This window comes from Pelophylax lessonae (genome assembly GCF_965119305.1).
Source record: "Pelophylax lessonae genome assembly, chromosome: 1".
Lineage (NCBI taxonomy): Eukaryota > Metazoa > Chordata > Amphibia > Anura > Ranidae > Pelophylax > Pelophylax lessonae.
In genome coordinates, this window is record NC_138768.1 from 653073643 (window position 1) to 653099301 (window position 25659).

At 42.8% G+C, this 25659-nt stretch overlaps 1 protein-coding gene across 1 annotated transcript in view; it reads right to left on the bottom strand.

Annotated features, from left to right (window-relative positions):
• Positions 1-25659, bottom strand: part of MGAT4D (MGAT4 family member D) — a 327531-nt gene that overhangs the window by 94259 nt on the left and 207613 nt on the right. Inside the window, exons 6-7 of the mRNA XM_082243787.1 lie at positions 25003-25116; positions 24564-24639 (exon numbers count right to left, since the gene is read on the bottom strand). Coding sequence (XP_082099913.1) covers positions 24564-24639; positions 25003-25116 — 190 coding nt within the window. The remainder of the gene's footprint in view (positions 1-24563; positions 24640-25002; positions 25117-25659) is intronic.

Genomic DNA, 25659 nt, shown 5'->3' on the forward strand with positions numbered 1-25659 from the left:
TAAATTGACTTTAGGAACTCTTTAAAGGGGCTGGAAACCCTTACATATACCCAGTGAACTGACTGGCCTCAGGTGATACACAGAGATGAAACAAATCCTCCTACATAAGTTGTACCTGTTTATCTGCAGTCTTCTCTTCTCTACTTTCGTTCATGGTACGGAATTTATAAAGCTAGACTGAGCATTCAGAAAAAAGGGAACGGAGATTTGAAATTACACTTTGCATAGCTCAGTGAAGAGAGCTCTGAGAACTGCTTATAGGGAAGGGACACACCACCCTTTACACAGCACACAGAATTGGGCCTGCCAATCATAGACTATGTACTGGAAGTCCCTCCTCTAACTTTTTTTTTCCTCTCTGTGTCAGGAAAACATATCACAAGTTAATAATGCTGATACAGCAGCAGAGGAATGAAGCAGCAGACAGAAATTACACTCAGTGCTTTTAATTGAGACAGGTACACACTATAGAATGATAAGCTTTGTTCATATTTCACGTCTGAGGTTATTAACCACTTTAACTTTTTAAGGGAGGAACCATATCCTTTAGATTATAGGCTTGAACAATTACTTGTTTAATCCAACTAGGCATAAGCAAGAACAGGTGAACCCCCTGCAGGAACCTTGGAAAATACAGAGGGAATCAGAAAGGCTAAAACAAGGTTGGAGCCAATAGGTAAACTCTCAAAGAGTTTACCAGATCAATACATTGGAGAGAAATTTTTCTTGAAATGTTTCAGAGCAGGACATAAAGAGAGAAGGACACTGTCCTGGCTGAGGAGGAAGGGGGAAATTACCTTATGGAAAAAGAGATTTTGGGTCTTAGGATGACCTTGTCTTTGTAGAACACTAAGAAGGGCCCTTTTTACAGAACAATGCCTCTAACTTAGGAGGTCAAAGGGCTCCGGCAGGAGAACATAGGGACAGAAGTTTGTAACTGGGCAGGAGGATCAGGGACAGTGCCGTTTCCAATGTCCGGCCCAGGACTCTAAATCGTGATTTGTTTCCAATAATGACTTATAAATGGTGTGGATCCAAGCAAACCTCTGCTGAGACTGGACATTGGCTGACTGGGATAGGAAGGACTGATCCTTAGGCAGGAGATCGTCCAAGAAATTCACAATCCCATGGGAATGGAGTAGTGCCATGACTGAGGCAGTGGATAAAGCAAAATGTAGGGCAACAAATCGGTAATGCTAAAAAGGGATGCACTCACATGTAAAAACTTTGTATGTCAGCGGAACAAACAATGACATGCAGCCGCAGCTTTCCTGCAGAACATTCCTCCGCGGTTCGTGGGTCACCCGGCACTATGGTGGAGAGCCAACGCTGATGATCCATCTAAACACCAGGGACCAATACGAACTCTCGCACCATCAGGATAAACCACTACATGTTTCGTGATAACTCACGTCCTCTGGGGGTTGGAGGAATGTTCTGCAGGAACGCTGCAGCTGCATGTCATTGTTTGTTCCGCTGACATATGAAGTTTTTACATATGAGTGCATCCCTTTTTATTTATTAAAGTTATACATTGGTAATGCACTATGGGAGTGTTTCCCCTTTTTATTTCCACTGGATATCCCTGTGACCTATGATTGGTTGTCCCTGGAGAGAGTGACCTATGCTCCTGCCTGGCCATTCCACTACATTGGAGGATCTCTCTTTCATATGAGCGTTCAGCCACCTATAATTTAGTGGCAAGAGCGATTTGGTAAGGAGGCATCTCTTACTATATTGTCTGGTGGATTCATTTCTACTCCTGGGCACACCTGATCTTCACTTTTCTTCATTTGTTTGGAGCTTTTCCTTTCCTGGGAATCTGTTTCAGCCAATACCTTCCTTTGAGGACTTCAGTGTTCATTTTTTGGACTGTATATGTTATCATCATACTTTGATTCAGTATAAGTGTTTGTCATTCATAATTTAGCGCTACACCATTCTGTTTTTATTATTTTATTTGGAACTTGTACTATTTTGTTTCAGGTGTTAGCTGCTTCTCCGAAAGCGCAATGTTTTTTCTGTTTTTATATTAATTAAAATCACACTTACTACAATCCATAAGTAAAAACGCCTTGTATGCAGAAATCTCAGTTCCAGAGCGTGGAGACGGCGCTATCCACGCTGCGCTCCACCAACCCGGAAGTTACGGTCTCACGTTCCCGACGCACGTTTCGTCAGTCCGTGCTGACGTCATCAGGGGATGATCAGTGTTTGTTGATGCACTTTCAACACATTTGGACAACTGTTTTTGCACTTTATTTTGGACATTATGTTTGGAATGATATTCACTATTGCCATTTATCACTAATATATTTATTGCACCTGAGCACTTTGTCCGTGGTATGATATATTTTTTATTTTTTCCATCACATTTGTTCCCAAGCACTTTGTCTACATATTGAGGAATTGAGCTGCTAATAGTTGGTTAACTATATACTTTTTTTATACTTCACCCTTAGGGGATGTAGTAGGTTTATCATTTATCAATTTTGGTTGGTGCAATGAAATGTATTTAATTCCCCTACTCTATTGGGGGCACCCCTTTATTGGAAAGAGAGCTTGAAGCCAGAGTCAGCTGGCTTGGAGGACTATGTCTTCCAAGGAAAGTTTTTTTAGACCTCAGCTTGAAACTAAAAGGCCTAAAAAATGATGAAAGAATCTTTTACTAACCTCAGGAGTAGAAATTGGAAGCGCGGACCTTCATTTTCTGATAGAGGGGTGTACCCTTCCCTTTTGTGACCTCTCTATGTACTTATCTAGATAGGCCTTCTCCTCCAAAGGGTAGACACTCTAAGCGTTAATTGCACAGGAATGCATTTAAGCCCAAGAATCCCATGGTTAAAAACTCGGTGTCCTGTACTGTACGAAAATACTTTCCTTGGGTTTCATTATAGGGACACAGGGTTAAGACGAGAGTTAGACCACTGCCTGCAGGGGATTGAATACTAGTAAAAAAGAGGTTAGTCAGATATAACCCTTCCAGTTCCCACCATGCTCCAGTTTTGAGGACAAGCAGCAGTAGGAGCGGATTATAAAGACACAGCACTGGGACCTGTATCCCAATAATGAATGCCAAGAAATCAATTTAATAAAAAGTACAAAAATCCTGTCTATCACTCATTAGGGGACACAAGGTAAATACAGAATTAAAAATGGACATTCAAAAGGAGTTAAACTGAGGGGCGGGCAACACAGCAAACACCAGCAAGCCATCCAAAACTACAATGTGGTAGCCTACAGATCAAAGGGTACCTGAAGGTCCCTACATCTGAACTTGGCATCAGAAGAGGCCTGTATTTTCCCTGGTATAACTTGGCAAACATGTGAACAGAAGACCAGGTGGCAGCCTAGCAAAGGTGAGAAAGATGCCCAAAGTTAAAAGGCTCGAGAGGTGCTCACTGATCTACAGAGTACACTGTGGCAGGACAAGGCCGATTCTTGTCCTTAAGCCTATAGACTTGAAAGATGAGTTGCAGAAGCCACCTAGCAAAAGTGGAATGAGAGGCAGGTTGTCCCGAGTGGTGAAAAGAGTCAGTGCATTGGAAGGAAGCCACAATGAGGGATAAACGCAAACAGCTTACATTGGATGCAAACAATCTCTTTGGAATGTCCTATGTATAGGACAGAGAGATGGAGACACAAAGGTCCTGGTTAGAATGAAAAGGAGAAACCACCCTAGGAAGAAAGGAGAACCTAGGCCTCAAGACAACCCTGTGTCTGTGTAGCACCAGAAAGGGCTCCTATAAAACAAGTTATCTAAGAAATTAGCCTCACAGAGGTGATGGCAACAAGGAAAACTACCTTGTGAGTAACAGCAGGCCAAGTAATCTCTTTGACAGGATCAAAAAATGCAGTTTAAGGAGGGCCATAAGAACCAGGCTGATGTCCCAATGAGTCAAAGGGGGACATACTGGTGCAACAATGCAAGAGAGACTCTCTAACAAGGCTTTCACCAGAAAACTTTCTAAATAAATCCCAGGAGTCAAGATCCTGTCTTTGATGGTACTCAAAGGCAAAGGTCGATCCAGACCAGACTAGAGGAAAGTCTGGATGCAACCCACAGAGCACCTCCTGGGATGGAATTTAATTGCTTTGTACCATGAGAAGTACAACTTCCAGGTGCCATATTAGACCTTGCAAGAAATGCATTTCCTAGCATTTGGGGATCTATCATTTAGGATCTGGGCCTCAAGTGCCATGCTATTAAATCCAGCGACTGAAGCAAGTTAATAAAATGGTCCTAGGAACAGAAGATCTGGGTTATCCGAATACAAGGAGTCCAATAGATGTCTCAAAGTCCCAGTAACACATCCTCCTGAGCCATTTTGGTGTCCTGAGTATCATTAGGATGCCCTCCATTTTGATTCTGTGAAGCAGACAAGGAAAGAGCTTTAGAGCGGGAAAGGCATCAATTGTGATGAATCCCAGGAAGTTAACTGGGCATCCAAAGTTTTGGCTAGAGGGTCCCTGGACCTGGAGACAAACCTGGCCTATTGCATCTGGAGGCTAGAAGGTCCATGTCCAGTGTTTCCCAACTGCAACAGAGGTCGTGAGTCACCTCTGGGTGAGTCTACTCTCCAGAGTCCAGATGTTGATGACTGAAAATGTTGCCTGCCAATTTTTAATTACTGGAATGTGCACAGCAGTCAGGACTGGAAAAGGACGCCGCCTGCATACTGGCTCTGCTACCATCTGCTGCCAAGCCGCTTCAGTATCCTGTCTAAGGACTGCAATCCCCAAGCTACATCAACCTAAGAGCGGACTTCACCAGCCAGTGCCCTCGCGCTCTCTCTGTCCCCACCTTTAGGAGTGTTTGGTAGGAGATTCAAGAGAGACCTCCACAACATTCAAGTCATCACCAGGTACCTGATTTACAGCCAAAATAGTTTTGGCTATGCTTCTCCTTTAAAAGGGATTGTAAATTCTCATTTTCTTTTTCTATTAAAATAACAAACATGTTATACTTACCTGCCCTGTGAAAAGGATTTTCACAGGGCAACTGGGATCCTCCTCTTCTCGGGTGACTGCCTGGAGCTCCTGGCCCCTCCCTCTTGCCGAGTGCCCCCACAGCAAGCAGCTTGCTATGCAAGCACCTGAGCTGAGCCAAGCCGCAGCTTCATGTATCCATTCAGACACAGAGCAGCGGTTCAGCCCTGCCCCCTCTCTCTCCTAATTGGCTGAGTTTGATTTACAGCAGCGGAAGCCAAGGTCCATTTAGACATGGATGAGTGAGTTTGGGGTTTGGGGTGGGGGAACTTGACTGGCTTGCACAGAGTCCTGACCTCAACGTAATAGAACACCTTTGGGATGAATTACAGCGGAGACTGCGAGCCAGGCCTTCTCGTCCAACGTCAGTGCCTGACCTAAAAAATGTGCTTCTGGAAGAATGGTCAAACATTCCCATAAACACACTCCTAAACCTTGTGGACAACCTTCCCAGAAGAGTTGAAGTTATTATAGCTGCAAAGGGTGGGCCAACTCTATATTATACCCTACAGATTAAGACTGGGATGCCAGTAAAATTCATGTGCGTGTAAAGGCAGGCGTCACAATGCTTTTGACAATATAGTGTATATGATAAAAGGTTTAATATTAAAGGTTACATAATTATAAAAGTGCTGTACAGCAAGCACAGGACATTGCAGTAAATAGACTGATAAATCCACTACAAAGGAAGTAATGTAGAGGTCCTAGTGCTGAAAACATTAATGGGATGCACTGGTTCCCAAAATAAGTGTTGCCATCTCCAACAATACATTACCTAAATGTCTACGGTAGAACCTGGGAAAAAAACACATTATTCCTAACATATAAGCAAAAGACATGATGGGGGTTAACACTGATATGGGATGAACTGGACAATACAAGGAGAATGTCCTGCCAAGGTTAAGGCTCGATTCACACCTGAGGGTATAGTTTTCAGGCGTTTTCTGGGCGTTTTTTTCGAGCGTTTCTTGGGCGTTTTGTGATAGTTTTTTGGGCATTTTTTGCAAGCATTTTGAGGCCAAAGGGGTCTTCCTCTTTATGCGTAGGGGTAACAAGCATTCTAAATTGCACCCCCACACATGTAAAAGTGAAGGTCTGGACCCACAGTGACATCACGTGGTCTTTTTGACCATGCGATTATCCTTCAGGCTGCAGACACGCCCTGCGATTTCACATGCATGGGGGCAACACGCACATGTCTGCAAAAAGTTCAGTTTATGAACAGTACAATACAGGCTGCAGAACAACAAGAAATACATGACATGTGATAGGACAGCAAAGGAAAAACATCTGTAGAAAACACTAGAGAACTTAGCTTTATCATGCTTCTGGGATAGTGTCGAATTGAACCATTTGTGATGAAATTTCATCCCACTCTTGCTTTGAAGTTCTTGTTTTTATATTTTGGGTCTTTGGTGTCATAAATACAAGGATGTTCCCGCACCAAAGCAATGAAACGCTCAGCTTCATACAGCAGGCTGCTGTCCTCCATCTTGCTGACCATGTGATTTATGTGAAAAATGGGTGTGTAAAAGGGGTGGAGACCAACTGTGTGTCTGAAAACGCCCATAAAGGTGTTTTCATTCATTCCTATGGGACCAGAACAGCTCTTGATCAGCCCAAAATGTGAACAGGGGCCATTGAAATGGCCCCTGTTCAGATGTGAACAGGGGCCATTGAAATGAATGGGATTTTGATTGTTGGGCGTTTTGGATTTTCACAGATGAGCGTTTGATGAGCTGAAAAACGCTCAGGTGTGAGCAGGGCCTTATAGTGTAACTGTCTGCAACATTAGATCAAAAATGAGTGCTAGCTTGCACTACAAAACATTATAGAAAAGGCCTAAATCTTTCATTCGCTATTGTCACACAATGGGCGGGCTCGGGGGGCGCAATGCTCTGCGCCTCGGCCGCCAAAGTGAACTCATTCAAAGTTCCGGGCAGCCCGGTACCATTTGATCCACGGACCGGTCCCGGTCCGCGGCCGGGGGGGTTGGGGAAACCTGCAATAGAGCACCTTTAGGATGTGGTGGAATGGTGGATTCGCATCATGGATGTGCAGCTGGCAAATCTGCAGCAATTACGTTACGCTATCATGTCATTATGGACCAAAATCTCAGAGGATCGTTTTCAACACCTTGTTGAATCTATGCCACGAAGTTCCGAAGGCAAAAAGGGTCCAACTTGGTACTAGCAAGGTGTACCTAATAAAGTGGGTGGTGAGTTTATATACGGTCTATATAGCCCCAATCTCGTGAGTGAAGGTCATGGTATACCAACATGAAGAGCTGAAAAGTTTTAGAATTCAGCCTCTCCAGCTCCGTAGAGGAACAGAAGGCTCTGTGAAACAGGTGGAGGTGAAATTTCTGCTAGCTGAGGTGTGTAGGAAGGCAAACCAAACACCTATGTGGCAGCCGCACCCAAGTAATAACTAACAGAAACAATTAGAATTAATTAATCTGATCTGTGAGCCTAAAGTGGAATGCAAATACTTTTTCCGCTCTTAAGGGAGAAGTTCATCTTTTTGGGCAGAATTTCACTTTTCATAATAAATAGAAGCATTTTCCAATGCCATTTTTGGCCCAGCCATCCCAATGTGCTTTTCTCTCACTTATCTTATGCACAGGAGTTTTCAAATCTAGTCAGTGTATCTGAATTTTTAAAATCATTTTCAGGTTCCATCACTTTCTGTAGATTCTTTCAACACCCATTTCCAGTAGGTCATCTCCCAGAAGCCCTCACTTCCTTGTTGCATCACAGAAGACTGTGTGATAGGGTGTGTTCACTACTCTGGACCATACCTACCTCCTTACAATACTACCTTCCAACCACTTCCTGTACAATCTCCTTTAGACTTCCAATCAGCTATGTATGTAAGACAAGGCCTATCTGATTTGATACAAAAAAAAATGGATTTTTCATGTGTGTCATCCTATTCCATAGTTCTGGTAAATCTAAAAGAATCTAAAGGTAATTGTACATTCAGATTGGATAATGTATGGTCATCTGTATACAAGTACATAGGAGGAAGTGGACAGAAACACTCAGGCCTCGTTCACATCTCCACGTAGTGAAAACTCACATTCCCGCATGCGTTTGTTTTGAAACATTTTCATTCGTCACACATAAGGCAGCCCATTTACTTGAATGGGCTGCTCTACATGCAACAAACACCCCAGAGAAGCACCAGAAGTTTTTTGAGCGGAGCATGGTTTGTTAGCACAGTTTTTGGTGCGTTTGCCACACTTGGGGTGTCTTGAACATGTAATGACAATGCAAACACAATGCACATTTGCAGCGTTTCTGAAACACATAGCAAAGCGTGCATTTTCTGTGCAGTCTTCTATGTGTTTGGAAACAGACAGATGTAAATAGAGCCGCATTGTTCTTGTGTAAACTCACCAATTTCACTTTGTGAAACAGAGTAGTGCTTCTGCTTGCTTGTGTGTTTGGTGTGCCATTAATTAATGACACAAAGCGCAACTAGGTAATTTTAGGTGTATAAATGTGACCATACACTATACAATCCGATGTACTCCTTTAGATTTACCAAAACTCTTTAAAATAGGAGGACACATCATCTATCCAATTACTCAATCCAATCAGGCAGGCCCTTGCACTACATCAGGGGTATCCCGTGGGCTGCATGTGGCCCCATGGAGTTTAGCATGCAGCCTGAGCCTGTCTGAAGGGGTGCTGGGGAAGCCAGGCAAATGCACGCATGGAGAAATGCCGGGGATGCTGTGTAAACTTGTTGAAAAGTTGATGGGTGAAGGTGTGCTAATGAGGTCAGCTGGTAAACTCCTTCCTATGTCTTACTGGTTCCTCTCTGGGTCTGTATACCAGGGAGTCTCTGAATCGAAGAAATATAGCAAGGGCTAAGGTAAGGCCCTGTTCTCAAAATCAAAAATAGCTTGTCATTTTTTGCAACCAAGGTACATTAATGGTATATTGGTACATAGGGGAGCTGGATTTTAGAAAACAAAAAGGTAAACTTCACTCTGATACAGGCTTGTATGGAAAAAACACAGACATTTTCACTTGCATGAAGACTGAAAAAATCAGCGCAAGCAACACAAATGATAAAGTCAAACTAGACTGAAGCCTGCAGACACTAATAATGCCAACCCTGCATATGGTAGGAAAAAGATCAAGACAACAACAGTGCTGCACCAAATAGCATAATAAAGAATGAATAAACTACTGTAATGCTACAAATAAAATAAAGTGAACCATGCTGTGACACTAAATGGTCAAAAAAGATATAAAAATATCCAAAATGTATCGAGCAGTGAAATTGAGCTGATGAGTATGCTATAAATGATAAAACTAAAAAATGCATAAGATAATTAATGTATAGTACAAAGTGTAAATAAAGCAGTTGTGCAAAGGTGCAATGTACAATTCATAACTCAATGTGACAATAAATAAAGTAGAAAAATTTCATATAGTAAAGCGTGCAATATTGCAAAAGTCCATAAGAGCAAAATCAGCAAAAAGTAAAGCGGGTGAACCAGTATATTAGCTGACAGCAAGCGAGTTTGGCTAAGCAAATCCATACAGGAATGATCCAAAAAAGTCCATCAAGTGCAGCAATACACAAATGGTGCAAAAATAAGGTGTTGATCAGTGCTAGACCAAAGGTGCTTGTGCTAATTCTTCACAGAAAAAAAAAAGGCTGCTCACCTCCCGTTCTGACCCCTGTTTACCCACCGGGTCAGAACCAGCATATTCCCAAAGGGGGATGGCAGTAATCCAATATCCTGAAAATCTTCTTCAGTAAGAAAAAGTCAACATGTGACGTAACGCATATAGGGGAGCGGAGCCTACACCCGATGCACCTTACAGATACCCACTCCTAATGTGCCTTTCCAGCCTGCACAGCTTATGAGCTTTCAATGTAAGTGTAATACTTTTTTATGATATGACTAGGTAGGGGGGGGGAAGTACTGTATAGAATAAATAATAAATTCAAATAGAACCCACGGCACTATCCCCAAATTGAATTCAAAAGAGGTGGCCCACACAAAGATAATTTATTGATACATCAAAATAATAAAATCATACTGAAGATGATCAGTGTAACACATTTCACTACATATGTAAAATACCCGACTAAGCTGGATAAATAAATATAATGTGGGCAATTCAGGATCAACGCGTTTCGCCCTGTATGGGGGCTTCTTCAGGATCCAGATATGGAGAGTTATACAGACGGGGTGAGGTTGGTGGAATGGTGAGCTTGTGGCACTGTCTGGTGGACATAGATGTATTATTACAGACACATGAGGCGCAGTACTCCCGATCTCCTTTAGCGAAAACGGGACACTTTTGGCTTGCAAACAAGTGGATGTTATCTTGATTGAGTAACAATACACATTGATTGGGATCTAGAACCGTCCATATATCTGAATACTGAAGTATTTTCTTCAATTAAGGGAAAGAAGTGGGATGAACTTACATACAGGGCGAAATGCGTCAATCCTGAATTACCCACATTGTATTTATTCCGTTTAGTCGGGTATTTCACATGTGTAGTGAAATGTGTTACACTGACCATCTTCAGTATGATTCTAATATTTTGATGTATCAATAAATTCTTTGTTTTATATCCTTTGTTTTATATTTGTTGATTATAGATTTATTAAAAATAAAAATATTAGGCACACTAAAATCCCCACCCCCCCTTTTTTTTTAGATATTGCGGTCATTTCTCCTATATCCACACCGAGGACGTTTGAGAGACTCCCTTTGGCTGCCTTCGGTTTTCAGGATATTGGATTACTGCCATCCCCCTTTTGGAATATGCTGGTTCTGACCCACTGGTGAAACAGGGGTCAGAACAGGATGTGAGCGGAGCAGGCTTTTTTTTTTTGTTCGGTGGAGGATTAGCACGAGCACTTTTGGTCTAGCACTGATCAGCACCTTATTTTTGCACTTTTCGCACTATTTGTAGATCACTGCACTTGGACTTTTTTTAATAATTCCTGTATGAATTTGCTTAGCCAAGCTCCTTTACTATCAGCTATTATACTGGTTCACCCACTTTTCTTTTTGCGGATTTTGCATTTATGGACTTTTGCAATATTGCACGGTTTACTATATGAAATGATTCTACTTATTTATTGTTGCACTGAGTTATGAATTGTACATTGCACCTTTGCACAATTGCTTTATTTGCACTTTGTACTATACATTAGCTTATGCATTTTTTAGTTTTCGTTTTATCATTTATACTCATCAGCTCTATTTCACTGCTCAATACGTTTTTGAATCTTTTTTGACCATTTAGTGTCCCAGCACCGTTTACTTTATTTTATTTGTAGCATTACAGTAGTTTATTCTTTGTTTATTATGCTATTTGTCGCAGCACTATTGTGGTCTTGAACTTTCACTTGCATGTCAATTGCCTACCACCATCTTCTAGGGACTGGAAAAATGTAATCTACTGTGTTCCCTACTGCTTGGGAATTTGTAATATACTCACAGAAAAAAGTTACCATCCTCTCCCCTTCAAGTAGAGGACATTTACTTTTGCTTGACCTAATAGATGAATCCAGCTGGGATGAAGTAGTGCAGTCAGTAAATCCATCTTCTAAAGAACCCCATACAGCTGACAGCACAGGATTAGGAGATCATGGCATTGGTCAGTTTGGGCAGGGGTCTCATGTACCAAAAAACCCTCAAGGAATGGAAGGTGGAGGGCAACTCCTCTTTTACAGTAAAGGAGGTTACTACAAACACTGGCAGATTCCTCCCTCTCTCCAAAGAGCTACTACCTAGAATTAAAGGATACGTTCACCTTTGGGAACATGTTCCATCCGTTTTTAGTTTCTTATACAAACAGCTTAATCTGACTTAGGTACACACAAACAGCTTAAACTGACAGTCTGCAGGAGCCATGCATTGCACCTGCAATCTGCTGATCACAGGTGCAATGCTTTACAGGCTCCTAATAAAAAAAATATATATATTTTTTTTTTACCTGCAAAAAGATGTGAATTTATTATTATTATTTAATTTTTTTTAAAGGTGATTTTATCTTTTAAACAGTCGAGAGAGAAATTCAGCCAGGACCCCCAAACTACCTCTAAGAAGCCCTAGATAGGGAGAGCACAACAGTGCCCTGACACATGAAGCCCAACACCAAGGGGCCCCAGGTGACCGATTACAGACTAGATGAAAACCTAGGAACAAATGCAAAAAAAAAGCAAGTAGGTACAGCAACCTTCAGCTTACCTGTGTCCCACTGGTACCAAGGGCACCTGTATCCACCTAAGCGGCAGTAAGGAATCTAATATACAGTATTAGCTCCTCCACCTGTAGCATCCTTACATGAAGGAACTGACATTAAAGCACCAGTCAGCCCTTCCCCAGCACCGAAAATGAGGCTTGGAACCAGAGCCTTAGGCGCCTGGAAAGGACTTCATCCCTACCAGAAATCATGCTATGCAGACAGTGCAGGCACCCAGGCATCTGGACTGGGAATCCATGCTGCCCATGCTGGTCCCTGTCAAGGGGATGTGCCGCCTCCAGACATGGCCTTTACCAGGCACAGAAAGAGAAAGGGAACTAAGCCATCTCCTTCCCATACTGAGGATGGGTCCCGAAAAGCAATCTAGCAGAGAACCCTACCAGCTGCTCTCAGGGGAGCCAGGTAGGTAAAAGTGTAGGTGGAGGAAAAAAAAAAATGTCAGAGAAACAGAGGCCTCCCTCACCCAGGTTCCAGATGATGCATCTCCTTCGGCCGGAGGAAACACAATAAATCTGACCAGTTCAGCAGAAGGACTTGCTTTTAAAGTACTTTTGGTGATGTGTTTCCTGTTCCTTTTGGAGGAGGATCATATATCTTTAGGGCTGTACTGGTAGACGATTTTGGAGAAAAAAAAAAGAATCATGCCAAAAGCAGAAAAAAAGTCTAGTGGAACGGGTTTGCTTCTCCAGAGAGAGAAAATAACCAACCATTCTCTTAAAGCCCTAGCATTAAACTAGAGTATGATGGGAGTTGAAGGGGTTATATCAGGCTAACCAACAGCTTTGTTTGCTAGAGTTCATTTTCCTGTAGGCAGCAGTATAACCCTGTTGTCTCAGAATAAATACTCCTAATGACCGATAAAGTCTGGTTCTTAACCTGGTGCTCAATTTCTTTTACACTATGTAGACCACTAATAGCTGTATGCTCTTTGGAACTAAGTGGTAAGCACTGCAGCTTTCCTAACCCAACAGTAAAGGTGGATCAAGTAGACTAGGTCAGGTACCTGAAATAACCTGGTATTTGGAACTTGGTCACAGAACTGCTTGTATAATTACGGTGTGCTGATAATAATTTTTTTATCATTCATCAATAAAGCCATCTCTCTCTCTGATGCCACCGCATCATCATCATCATCATCAGGCAGCCTTCAGTTACTGGCAAGAAAGATTAAGCCTAAATGCACATCTTGCTCCTGTCCAAGGCAGATTGGGTTGCATGCTATTGTGCTTATCTTTCAGCTATGGCATTATTTAACAGTTGGCTCAGGTCCTGAGAGACGCCAATAGTCTCTTGGGGACTTGGTGAACTATGTGAGCCAAAAGTAGTAGCAAAACTAACAGAGCAACCTCCGATTCTCTTCAAACCTTGTATTGATTAGGGCAGCCAAAAGGAAGGAAGGAGAAAATGATGCAGATCATTAATCAACATGAAGATAGAACTTCAAGCTTATTAATAGGTGTCATTTCCAATGCATCTTTGTATATAAATTATACAGACAGGAAACATCCACCAATTCTATAGTCTAATGCCCAGTACACACGTGCAGATCGGCCGATTTTCGGCTTGTTAGTATGATGCTTCCGACAGCGCACTTTCGGCCGAACAGAATCTGTCGTGCAGGCATTAAAATTTTTGTATGCCGACACCAGAGCGGCCGATTGTTCGCCAGTCAGTACAGAATTCGGCCGACAGACCGCAGATTTGCAAGACTGGGCATGCTCAGAAAAGAAAAAACACAGGGAAAGTTAACCATCACATGACATCACTTCTGCAGTCGGCGGACAAAATTCTTGTGCAGTCTTTTGCACTTTTCAACAGACACGACAGCCTGGGGACAACAGACGGCCGATCGTTCGGCCGACGATCTGCACGTGTGTACGGGGCATAAAACCAAGCTTTTTTTTTCAGAAAAATCTGAGGGCCATGCTAGCAATGCTAACAGCACATACATTACATTAAAGTGATTGTAAAAGGTAATAAAAAAAAAAAAAAAAACAAACATTGTTTACCTACCTGCTTTATGCAATGGTCTTGCACAGAGCAGCCCCGATCCCCCACTTAGAAAAAAAATTAATATAGCATATACAATTGCTACGCAAAAAACATATTACACTTTAATGTTATTAAATTACCTTTCCTCTTCAAACTGCAGCACTGTAGTTTTCAGTATAATTCCATGCAATATGGCAACCTGAAAGCATTCTGTACAGAATGCCCACAGAAATATAATTTTCTGCTTGGGTGAATAACTCTGCACAGGTGAGTCAGGTTTATTAAAGCCCTTCAGATGTACATTGATCACCCAGAGGGGAATGTTTTTTTTTTTTTTTTTTTTCTTAACAATAGATAAGGGAGAAAACTTTACATTTGGCATTGATATGAACTCAAATAGGTCAATTTTATGGATGACAGAACAGCTCTGATAACCCTTATGTTTTAGGTAAATAAGAACTTCTGCAGGTGCAAAATCTGTCATCAGAGCCCAGGGTCACTGAAAGTCTTTGCAGGAAATGAGCAGCCGAGTTACATATTGTCTACTTGACATAGAAGTTAGCATAAAAACAAAATGGATAACAAAAACATAGATAAAATCCGAAACAGGTCTGTCCAAAAGACCATGTGACAAGATCTTTCAACACTTTCTGGCCGGTCACTGTAGAAAAACGGCTGGGTGGGACTAACGTCGTTCTGGGATCACATCTGTGACGAATCACAGCAATCAAATGAACAGTAGTAAAAAAAATTAAAATAAAATAAAGTAAAATCTGATCCCCCACACGAGCAGCCGTGCACTGCTCTGGTGACAATGTGTATAAAAAATATTTTTTTTTTTTTTCACTGTATGTCAGTTTTCCCAGCCATTATTTCTAATCACCACCACAGCAGTACAATGTCACCAGACCAGTGCTGCCAATCAGTGTCCCTCATCACCGCCACCCACTCACGTTGTCCCTAATCACCGCAAGCACCAGTTACTGTGTCGCTGATCACTGCTGTCTTTCCCAGTCAAGTGGTCCCCAATTACCGCTGCCCCAGTCACATAGTTCCTACTTACCGTTACAGTGTCCCTGATTACCGCCACACCAGTTACAGTATCCATGATCAACCCCACACCAGTTACATTGTCCCTGATAACCGTCACACCAGTTACATTGTCCCTGATAACCGTCACGCCAGTTACATTGTCCCTGATAACTGTCACGCCAGTTAGTGTCCCCGATCATTGCCACACAGAGATGTATAGTAACTAAGTAGAACTACTTCACTACTGTACTTAAGTACCGAAAGGCGGTATCTGTACTTTCCTAGAGTAGAATTTTTTTCTCCTACTTCCACTTTTACTTCACTACATTTTTTAGATGATTTCAATACTTCTACTCCGATATATTTTTTTTGTGCTGCATAGTTACTCGTTACAATTATAAAAATTACTACTGCCAGAACAGTAGATGGCAGGTTTCATGAAGCTCAAAAAAATATGTATAATGTCATGTGTACTTTTGACTTCTTTCTTTAATAACTACATAACACAGTACTTGTACTTTTACTTTCAATACTTGAGTAGCAATTTTTTTTAAAAAAACTACTTGCAATACTTAAGTACAAAAAATGTTGAATACTTTAGTACTTCTACTCAAGTCACTTTTTGATCTAGCACTTGTACTTTTACTCAAGTATGGGTTTCGAGTACTTTATACAACTCTGTTGCCACAGTAGTAAAATGTCACCAAACCAGTGCTGCCAGTGTCCCTAATCACTGCCAAACCAGTCAGTGTATCTAATCATGGTCACCAACTCACAGTGCCCCTAAACACTGCCACACCAGGTACAGTGTTCCTCACCAACACCACACCAGTTGCAGTGTCATAAGACCAGTGTAAGTAAGCAGTATTGTTCCTGATTGCTGTCACACTACTCCCCACTGTCACTAGACCAGAGTAAGCCAGTAACCGTGTTCTTAATCACTGCCCCCCCCCCCCCCCCCCAGTTTTTACCTGCTGCCTAGACTGATCCTTTGCCTGTTTACTGACCATGTATCTGCCTGCTGCCTGAACTGACACATCCCGCAGACTATGTTCCTGCAACACACCAGTCCCAGCCACCCCCTGCGGACTATTGCACTCCTGGAAGCACAGGAATTCTCTTGTTTTTCCTTTCTTCAGCCTCCTGTACTTCCTGACAAGTGAACATGGCATTCCTGGGGGCAGCCTGTTGTGGACATTTTATTAATATTTGTGTGGACATTTTTTAGGATGTATATTTAGTTAAATTGCCATTATGTCTCCCAGTGTCGGTTTACCGGTAATCGTTATGCACAGCAAATATGGCTTTAACTGGCACTGAGGAAAGACATGTAGTTGTGGAAACCTTCCATTAAATGGAGACTGCACACTACTTGCCAGATCATCCCTATCGGCGGGCGCTCTGAGCGGCTACGCGAACGAGCAAGTGCCAGTCCGGGTCTAAGGCAGTGGGAGGCAAACTCATCCGCACAAATGTATATTGGCCAGCCGGGGCCTGGTATTCACTGGCAGAGATTTTTGTGATGTGGAATTCTTATCGTTTTGATAATATCTGCCCTTCTGCTGGAATGTCTGGTAGCTTTCTATTCTGCTTGATTCGCATGATTGAAATACTGCTGCTATTGTCCTTTGCAGATATAGTCTCATTCACTGGAACAATAGCATAATCACTATCAAATATGGTTTTTATGAACTATATTATATAGGATTCACTCTAACAGGTTATGATGGGAGTGCATGCACACGTATTAGTGGGGCAACGTTCATGAGATACACGCTAGTTCCATTGTATAGTGTTTGGCGGGCATTTTTCCTACACGTGGGTTTCATTGTTAGCAATAGTGCATGGTCGCTAATGCACCCAACGGGGGAAACTCAGGCACGCGGCTCCGCTCGTTCATGAACATACACTCCCTTTTCTATTGATGCTTTGAATGTATACATGTGTGGGATTGGTTGTGTTGACGCCACCTCCCCTTTAAACCAATTTCTCCGACTATAAAATAAACAAGAGCGCTGCCTTAGGCAGGACTGCTCCTATGGACTTCGACCGATACAGCGCATGTCTGTCTCTCTACAGCGCATGTCTGTCTCTCTCTTTGTCGCCAGACGCGCTAGGATTTCTTTATACAAAAGAGCTGTACATTGTACTTTTCAGTAGACGGGATTAATGGCGCTTGGCGCGTATTAATATCCACGAGCGTGCTTTTCAGCGCAGTGAAGTTTTCAGTGCACCAAGAGAATTTGTATGCTCCAAACCCCATTCATTTCCATCACAAGCCATGTACCAGTAGGCTAGGCCTGCTTGACTTGTTAGGAACTGGGACTGCTTTCAGCAACACTACACTAAACTATTTTCCCTAATCATTTGTACAGAAGTGACCATTACAGCTTTTGACACAATTGGCTGATTCATGTGATGCACAAGATAATATGTCTGTTAAATAATCAGTCCAGATAGTGAAAGTCTCACACGCAAGGAATAACAGGTATAATTCTAAGTATGCCTATGCTGTTTGAGAAATATTTAAATTGACAACTTTGTGTAAACAAATTGGATTTTTGTACTTAATGTAAAATCCATTTCTCTGAGTTTGACGGACACAGCGCTCCATAAATCATAACTAGTGGGTTATATTGCCCCCTCCAGGAGTAGGACTGGGCAGAACAGAAAACACCTGGCTATGCCCATGGGTCGTCCTCATCTGATATATAACCCCCCCCCCCTCTCTGCTCTAGGTAATCAGTTTAGTAGCAAGCAGTATTAGAAGTATCAGAACTCCGTTGAGGGTTGGGTGCTGTGTCCGTCAATGAACTCCGAGAAATGAATTTTACGGTTAGTACAAAAATCCCATTTTCTCTTTTGTTCATCGACAGACACAGCGCTCCATAAATCATAACTAGTGGGACGTCCAAAAGCAGTGCCAAAAGGAAAAATGAGAGGTGGGGAAAATAACCCCAGGCTAAATATGAGAGCCCTTAACCAGGACACAGGAGCCTTAACCGGGTCACAGGAGCCCAATCTGAAAAATAAAGGTTTAAAGAAAAAACACCCCTCAAGAGAGAACAGCCCCTCAAAGAGCAGCCTGAAAAAAATTTGTGCCCAAAAGAAGCATCCGCAGATGCCAAAGTATCTACCTTATAGAATTTTGTAAAGCTATGCACGGACGACCACATGGCCGCCTTGTAAACTTGGGATATTGAAGCCTGATGGCGGAAGGCCCGAGAAGCACTTAGCACCCGAGTAGAATGCGCCGCGACAGGGAAAGGTGAAACCTGACCTTTAATGGAATAGGCCTGAGTCACCGTCTGTCTGATCCATCTGGAGATGGCAGCCGAAGAAGCGGCCAGCCCTTTCCTTGGTCTGTCCGTAACCACAAAAAGCAAGTCTGACCTCCGAAAAGACTCAGTAGCTGCCAGATACACCTGAATCACACGAACCACATCCAAGAGATGCAAAGCAAATTCCTTGGGATGAGCCGGCTTGGGACACAAGGAAGGCAACACAATGTCCTCATTCAAATGGATGTCAGGGACAACTTTGGGCAGGAATGATTGACAGGGACAAAGAACCACTTTATCCCTATGGACCGCGATAGGATAATGCCCCCAATTCCGATACCCTGCGGGCCGAGGTAATACCAACCAAGAATGTCACCTTCTGGGATAAGGTAGACAACGGAATCTCCCGAATAATCTCATATGGAAGTTTCTGGAGAACCAAAAGTACTAAATTGAAATATCATAGCGGCAAGAGAGACCGTACAGGTGGAGCCATATGTCAAACCCCCTGAATGACTGTATGAACTAAAGAGTGCGTGGATAGGGGTCGCTGAAAGAAGGTTGCCAGGGCAGACACCTAGCCCTTGATGGTACTCAAGGCTAACTTCTGATAAACGCCCTGTTGAAGAAAGGTTAAGATCCGAGCCACAAAAAAGGATCGATGATGAGCGCCGATCGACTCAAACCAAGAAATGTACGCTTTCCATGTACGATGGTATATCTTGCTGAAAGATGACTTCCTCGCCTTCACTATAGTAGGGATCACTGATCCAGACAGACCTCTAGCCCTTATCTGTGGTGTCAATCAGAGGGCCCTGTGACCTCCTCACAGACTTTGGTATCCTACTATGGAGCCAAACCTGCTAAAGGAGCTGCATGTAGGACTGTGCAAACAGAACTGTCTTGAAGGAGGATACCACCAAACTCAGAACCTATATGCAAAATGGGAGAGAAAACTATCTGTGTGACAGCAGCCGGTGAAATACGGCCAGTGGTCCCTAAAGTGTGTGCAGAGGAAGGACCACCCTGGTCAGAAATAGAATCAGACCAAGGTAAATCAATTCCCTGGACAAGGACAGGGGGTACTTAGGTAGTTCAGACATCACATGAACCTTTGCAGGCATTAAATCCGCACAAGGAGACTCAAGACATAAAAAAACCTGAAAAGAACACGCTTTGTCCCCATTTCTGGCTACCCTCAAAAGAAACATTTCGCGGATCACCTTGATGCTCACCAAAGAAGTCCACGGGGGGCTAAAATGAGTCTTGTCTGCTGGTCCGGGGAAGCTAGCTCTAGGCTTATTCGACCAAGGTTGCTTGGAACCTCCCAGAGAAAATTTCTTGAAGATCTTTCCCTTCCTCTCCATCCCAGAAGCACTAAATCATTTTCTATGGGCTGAGAAGTAGAACCCCTGTCTGCGGCAAGGCTCCTTCCCTTTCCTTGACTGTGGCAGAAAGGTACTCTCCCCCCTGTGATTCCTTTAATGATGTCATCCCGGGTAGCCCCAAACAAGTGATCGCCTTGAAAGGGCAGATCAACGAGAGCTTACTTAGAGGGTTGGTCTGCGGACCAATTCTTAAGCCGCAGCACCCGCCTAATCATCACTGCTGAAACAGAAAGTACAGGAGCTGTATCCAAAGCTGTATCACAAATAAACTGCAGCCAATGGACCAACTGGTCCGCTAAATCAACATAAACAGTGGGGATCTGCTCACCCCACAAGCCTTGGCGCAAAAGCTTGGCCCATTCAGTTAGGATCTGAGACACCAGGGCAGAGGCAAAGATTGGCCACAATGCCAAACCAGCCATAGTAAACATGCTGCTTGCCACAACCTCTGCTTTCTTGTCAGCCAGGTCCTAAAAGGAGGATTCCTCTACTTGGATCATGGTTGCTTTATTCAACCTCGAAACAGGAGGGTTCACTACTGGTGGACTAGCCTCAAAAGGGTAACGTACAGCAAAATGTTTGGGGACCACAAAGGGTAATTTTGGATGTTCCCATTCCTTACAGAAAAACCTGTCAAAAGAAGGCACAAAAGAAAAAAACCTTTGGAGTACAATGTGACTTGTGCATACCAAACGACACAGGCACGTCCATGGCTACATCAGTCGCATCCTCCATTTTTTTAAAGTCTCACGCACTGCAGTGATACGTGCATTCCAAAACGATCTTTTGGCACCACTAAAGGATCCCTTCAAGGCTCAGGGTACCTATCAGCAGAGAGAGAACAGGGACCCCCAAACACTCACCCTACCGACCGGAGGAGCGCCGAGAATTCAACCCAGCATCATCATTGATGCTATCCCTGTTCATAAGTCCCGGGCACAGGAAGAGGAAACTAAGGAGGAAGAGGAAGGAGGAGGAGCTTCAGCATCCCCACGAGGCTTCAGTTGTCTCCAGCATCTCCCAGACTAAAGGGAAAATAGCCCCTGTGACATCATCAGGCTACACAAACATGGCCACTAACCGGAGACCAGCCAGACGAAGGGAAAATGGCCACCATCAGCTACAAACACTGAAGCATACTGCCAGGATCTTTCCTGCACCCTCTGCAATGCTTTACCCTCTGCAATGGGATCCCCCCTGAAGGTAGGACACACGTTTAGGGGAGACTCTGCTGTGCACTCTGCACCAGTCTCTGCACTGGGACGCCCCTGCACTGTACCCAAACTTCAAACAGTAGGGCATGCACCTAGGGGTCTCCTACACTGGGACCCTTCCAGACTACCAGGGTGGGGCACACACTATCCCAGGACCCTTAGAGTGGGGATAGCAGGGGGGGGGGAGACCCCAGGGGTCTCTGCTGCATTCTCTGCCTTGGGACCCCCACCAGGTCCAGACTTGGGACTCTAGGTCCAGACAGGGGGGGGAACGGGAGTGGGGGAAGCCCAGCTCAGTGAGAGATTTAAGGATGGGAGGAGGGAACCTGGAGGCAGGTCCTACCCTCCCTGGAGGTTAACTGTGTCCACCCCAAAGTAAACCACCAAAAGGAGAGAGGGGAGACTGTACTTACCCTTCCATGGTGCGGGTAACGTTCCAGACAGAACTCCTGGCCACCGAAGTAGGGGAGCTGTCAGCCAAGAGACCAAGCCTGGTCATATGCGACCCTGTGAGACGTTTAACTTGCGGGCCAGCCTCTGTCCGTGAGGCTATGTAAATACAAAGCAAAAGAAGGGCGCACCAGCCTAGCGCATTATCCTCAGCAAGTTTATTTGGATAAAATTGTTTAAAATCAAATACTCACAAACAAACATGAAGTTCAGGCACATCAATTCCATACACCTGCCTCCTACCAGAGGATCAACGTCTTTACTGGAAGCAGGGGGCTGACGCGTTTCGAGGCCGTGCCTCTTCCTCAGAGCCTGAGGCTATGTTGCTGCTGACCTAGCACGTAACTGCGGTCTGCATGAGTTTGCTGGCTGGGCTGGGGGGGGGGGGGGGGGAACCACTGGATCTAGATTATCCAGCCCGTCCTCCAGTCCGGCAGTTGATTGTAGATCTCCCGAGAGAAAACAAAAAAGATGTAAGGAAGGAGAAAATTGCTAGGACCAGAAATCCCAGCCAGGAGCCTAGGTCCTTACTCCTGACTAGACAGATTTAAAAATGATTACCTAGAGCAGAGAGAGGGGTTATATACCAGCTGAGGATGGCCCATGGGTGTAGCCTGGTGTTTTTTGTCCTGCCTAGTCCTACTCCTGGAGGATGCAATATTAACCCACTAGTTATGATTTATGGAGCGCTGTGTCCATCGATGAACGAAAGAGAAATTAACTTTTTGCAAAAGAACACTTCTGTTCTTTTTTTCTCATAGACTTTACTGAATTATTTATGAATTTTTTTTTTAACACATTCTTCTTTACATTTTTTTATACATATTAATTTTTTACTTGAGTGATTGTTATGAATTTATACACTTTACATTGATAGAGCAATACCTTTTTAGTAATATTAATATGTATGATGTTTATGTGGACATTTTGTGAGTGCAGCTGTCACTGAGAAATTATTTTTTACTATTTGCTGACACAATATTATATTTTTTTCCTATTTGCTGACACAAAATAGTTTGCTAATAACTGTACAGTTAAAGAAAAAAAAAGCCACGGATACAGATACTGTTCAAGCAAAATGAAAGCTAGTGTTAATCATCTCTGGCTGTGCCTACACCATACTGATGTAAAAAAGACACATTTTATATTCAATTAAAATTTATAGGGAGCTATGAAACAAACAGTTATTTGATATTTAGAATCAAAATTTAATTGCTCGTCTGAAACAATTTTTAAGTCACTGCACAGCACCAATTAGGGCTGGTCAGACACAGACTCCTACTGTAGAGAGCATACATCAGCAGAGTAATAGAAGCCCCCCTCCCCCCAAAAGTTATTTACCTACAGATGCCATAGAACAGGGAAAGATCATGTGACCACATAACAGTGAGGTGATAAGGTACTTAGAGGATTAAAAAAACAAAATACAGTGTCATGATATATATGATTAATGTGACTGAATTACAGCAGTTAACACTTCTCAGATTAGTATCACTTTAAAGGAAAAGTATAACCAAAACTTTTTTGGCTATACTTTTCCTATGGATTACAGGAGTGCAGTTAATTTCTAAAGCCTGCTGAAAGCTGCCGTCACAGTGCAAGTCCAGGCTCTGAAAATATCCCCGGCCATATGGTCGGTATCCACCCAGAACTGACAAATGGCTCAGCCTCTCAGGGATCTGCCGCTAGCTTGAGCTAGCCCCTCCCATGTTCTCCACAGCTGGGCGCTCCAGTGAGTGCCGGAGGGGAGAGCAGAGCTGCTGACTGAATGTCACGTCTCTCTGCTCAGAACGGAGGGGGGGGGGGGGTGATGAACTGAACGATTAGTGATGTTTGATCGCTCTGTTCTTACTACAGAGGCAGCGAGTGAAACATGCAGCATCGGATCCATGCTGCATCCACCTAGGTGAATATAATGTTTATTTTTTTTAAATAAGCTATCCAATATCAAAGTAAAAGGAGGCGCTAGCATAACAAATAGGATTGCAGCACTTAGGACTCCCTGAACACTGGGAGTAACATATATGGAAAAAGAAAAACAAGTACGCTATCAGAAACTCAAAAAGTGTGACATATGTGAAACGTGACACACCCTGTGATAATCAATTAACACTGGCAAGGTATAAAAATCCTTATCACTTCTAGAAATATTAAGGTTAAAACAAATTCAATTGTGACATACACAAATGATAAAGTGAAAAAATTGTCATAAGCATAAATTATACTATTATAGATCACGTTGATAAAGAGCCAAAGCAATTAAGTGGCTTATAAAAAGTCCCATTAAAAAATTGCAAATAAAACAGTCTCTGCATAAAGTCAACTGTGCAAAATGTCAATGATGATCTCCTCAGAGTGCTGCATGCATCCCAAGGTGCTGTTTAAAAAAGGAATAAGGTGGCCCCTTACCAAAAACGGCAATCACAAAGGCTTTAGAGAGCCCCCTGGAGAGGACTCGGCAGGGATCACCAGATGGGATAAACCAGGGGTCCCGCTATGCTCCAGCAATCGATTACCTTTGGAAATGCTCCACAGAGAGGGCTAGTTGGAAATCGCTTTGCTCAAAATCAAACTCTTGAAAAAACAGAAGCACGGCCGCCTGCAGTGCAGTCCATGCATGGTGATGGCTCGGCTGGTCTCCGCCTGATGCGTTTCCCCTCAGAAGGCGTCAACTGGGATTGGAGTACCTGGAGGACTTTTTAAAAGTCACTTAATTGATTTGGCTCTTTATCCCAGTGATCTATATTAGTATCAAATAAGCCATACTTGTCTTTTAAATTTCACCAGATGTGCTTAAATGGTAAACACTAGGATTTCTATTATATTCAATGGTTCTTGATCTCTTGATCACAATTGAGCATAGTGTTGCTTGAAGCTCCCTACTTTTGGTGCAGAGTTGCATGTATTCAAAACCCTTCAGTAAAAAAAAGTGTTAACATCCACAATGTGACAAAAATCCATACCTGCAGGTAATAAGTGCCCTTTGATTGTGCATACAGCATCATGAAGCTGTAGTCCAAGTTCTGCTTAGTTCTCCACCTAAAAAAAAAAAAAAAAAGCAATGTCAGCTTGTTTAACTAGATATTCAAGCGGAATTACATCAATCTTTGCTAACTTTCTGCAGTGTGATCTTACAGCGCACTATGCCTTACGTAGAAAGGTGGCAGAATCTTTGGGTATCTGTAGAAAACAGGGGATCGAGGGTCACACAATACTGCACACAGCTATTCTGTGGTCTATATGAGGTTTAATTTCAATATATATATATATATATATATATATATATATATATAGTATATCCTTCACCTTAAAGAAGGCCTTTTCTCTTGTTTGGTCAGAACTGCTCTTTAGATTAAAACCAAATTTCTACTATAGTATATTTAGGTTGTTGTTATGGAGTACCTCACTCTCTCTTTGGAGTCTCCAAATGTTTCCTTTATATTGGAGAGCTCTGGATAATAGGATGCTGGAGGAGAAATAATCTCAAGGACACCAGACTGGATTTCACGGGGAAAGCTGCAAAGTAAAGACACAAAATTAATATTTGATGTTTCAAGGATGAGTGGATGGAAACACACACACAACTGAATATTTGAAAGGATAAACAAAGCTAGATAAACAGATGTTAAGCCTTATAAATAAGGCTTTGACCACCTAATAAAATCTCAGCCTACTTAATAAAATATCAGTTTGCTTGCTTACAGTATTGAGGTGTGATGATAAAACTTTGTAGATATACGGTAATTATTTCTGGATTTTAAAATAAAAGCTCTAGTAATAGTGCTAGTCTCAAAGTCATTAGGAATTACTTGTAATAACGTAAATAGATGTCCCATCATCCTTTCAGAATGTGGCTTTGTACGCAGACATTATAAACAAGGAGCAATGTGGTTGTGATCTTTTGTGTTTGGTCTCTATTGGATGTTTAGCTGTGTGTATCTGCTCTCAGTTCCTTACCATCAGCATATTCTTGGGTTTTAGGTAAATTTTACCTTTTGTATTGGTCTTAAAAAGAAAAATCGATTCAGATAAAATGGTGTACAACAAAAAGACTTACTT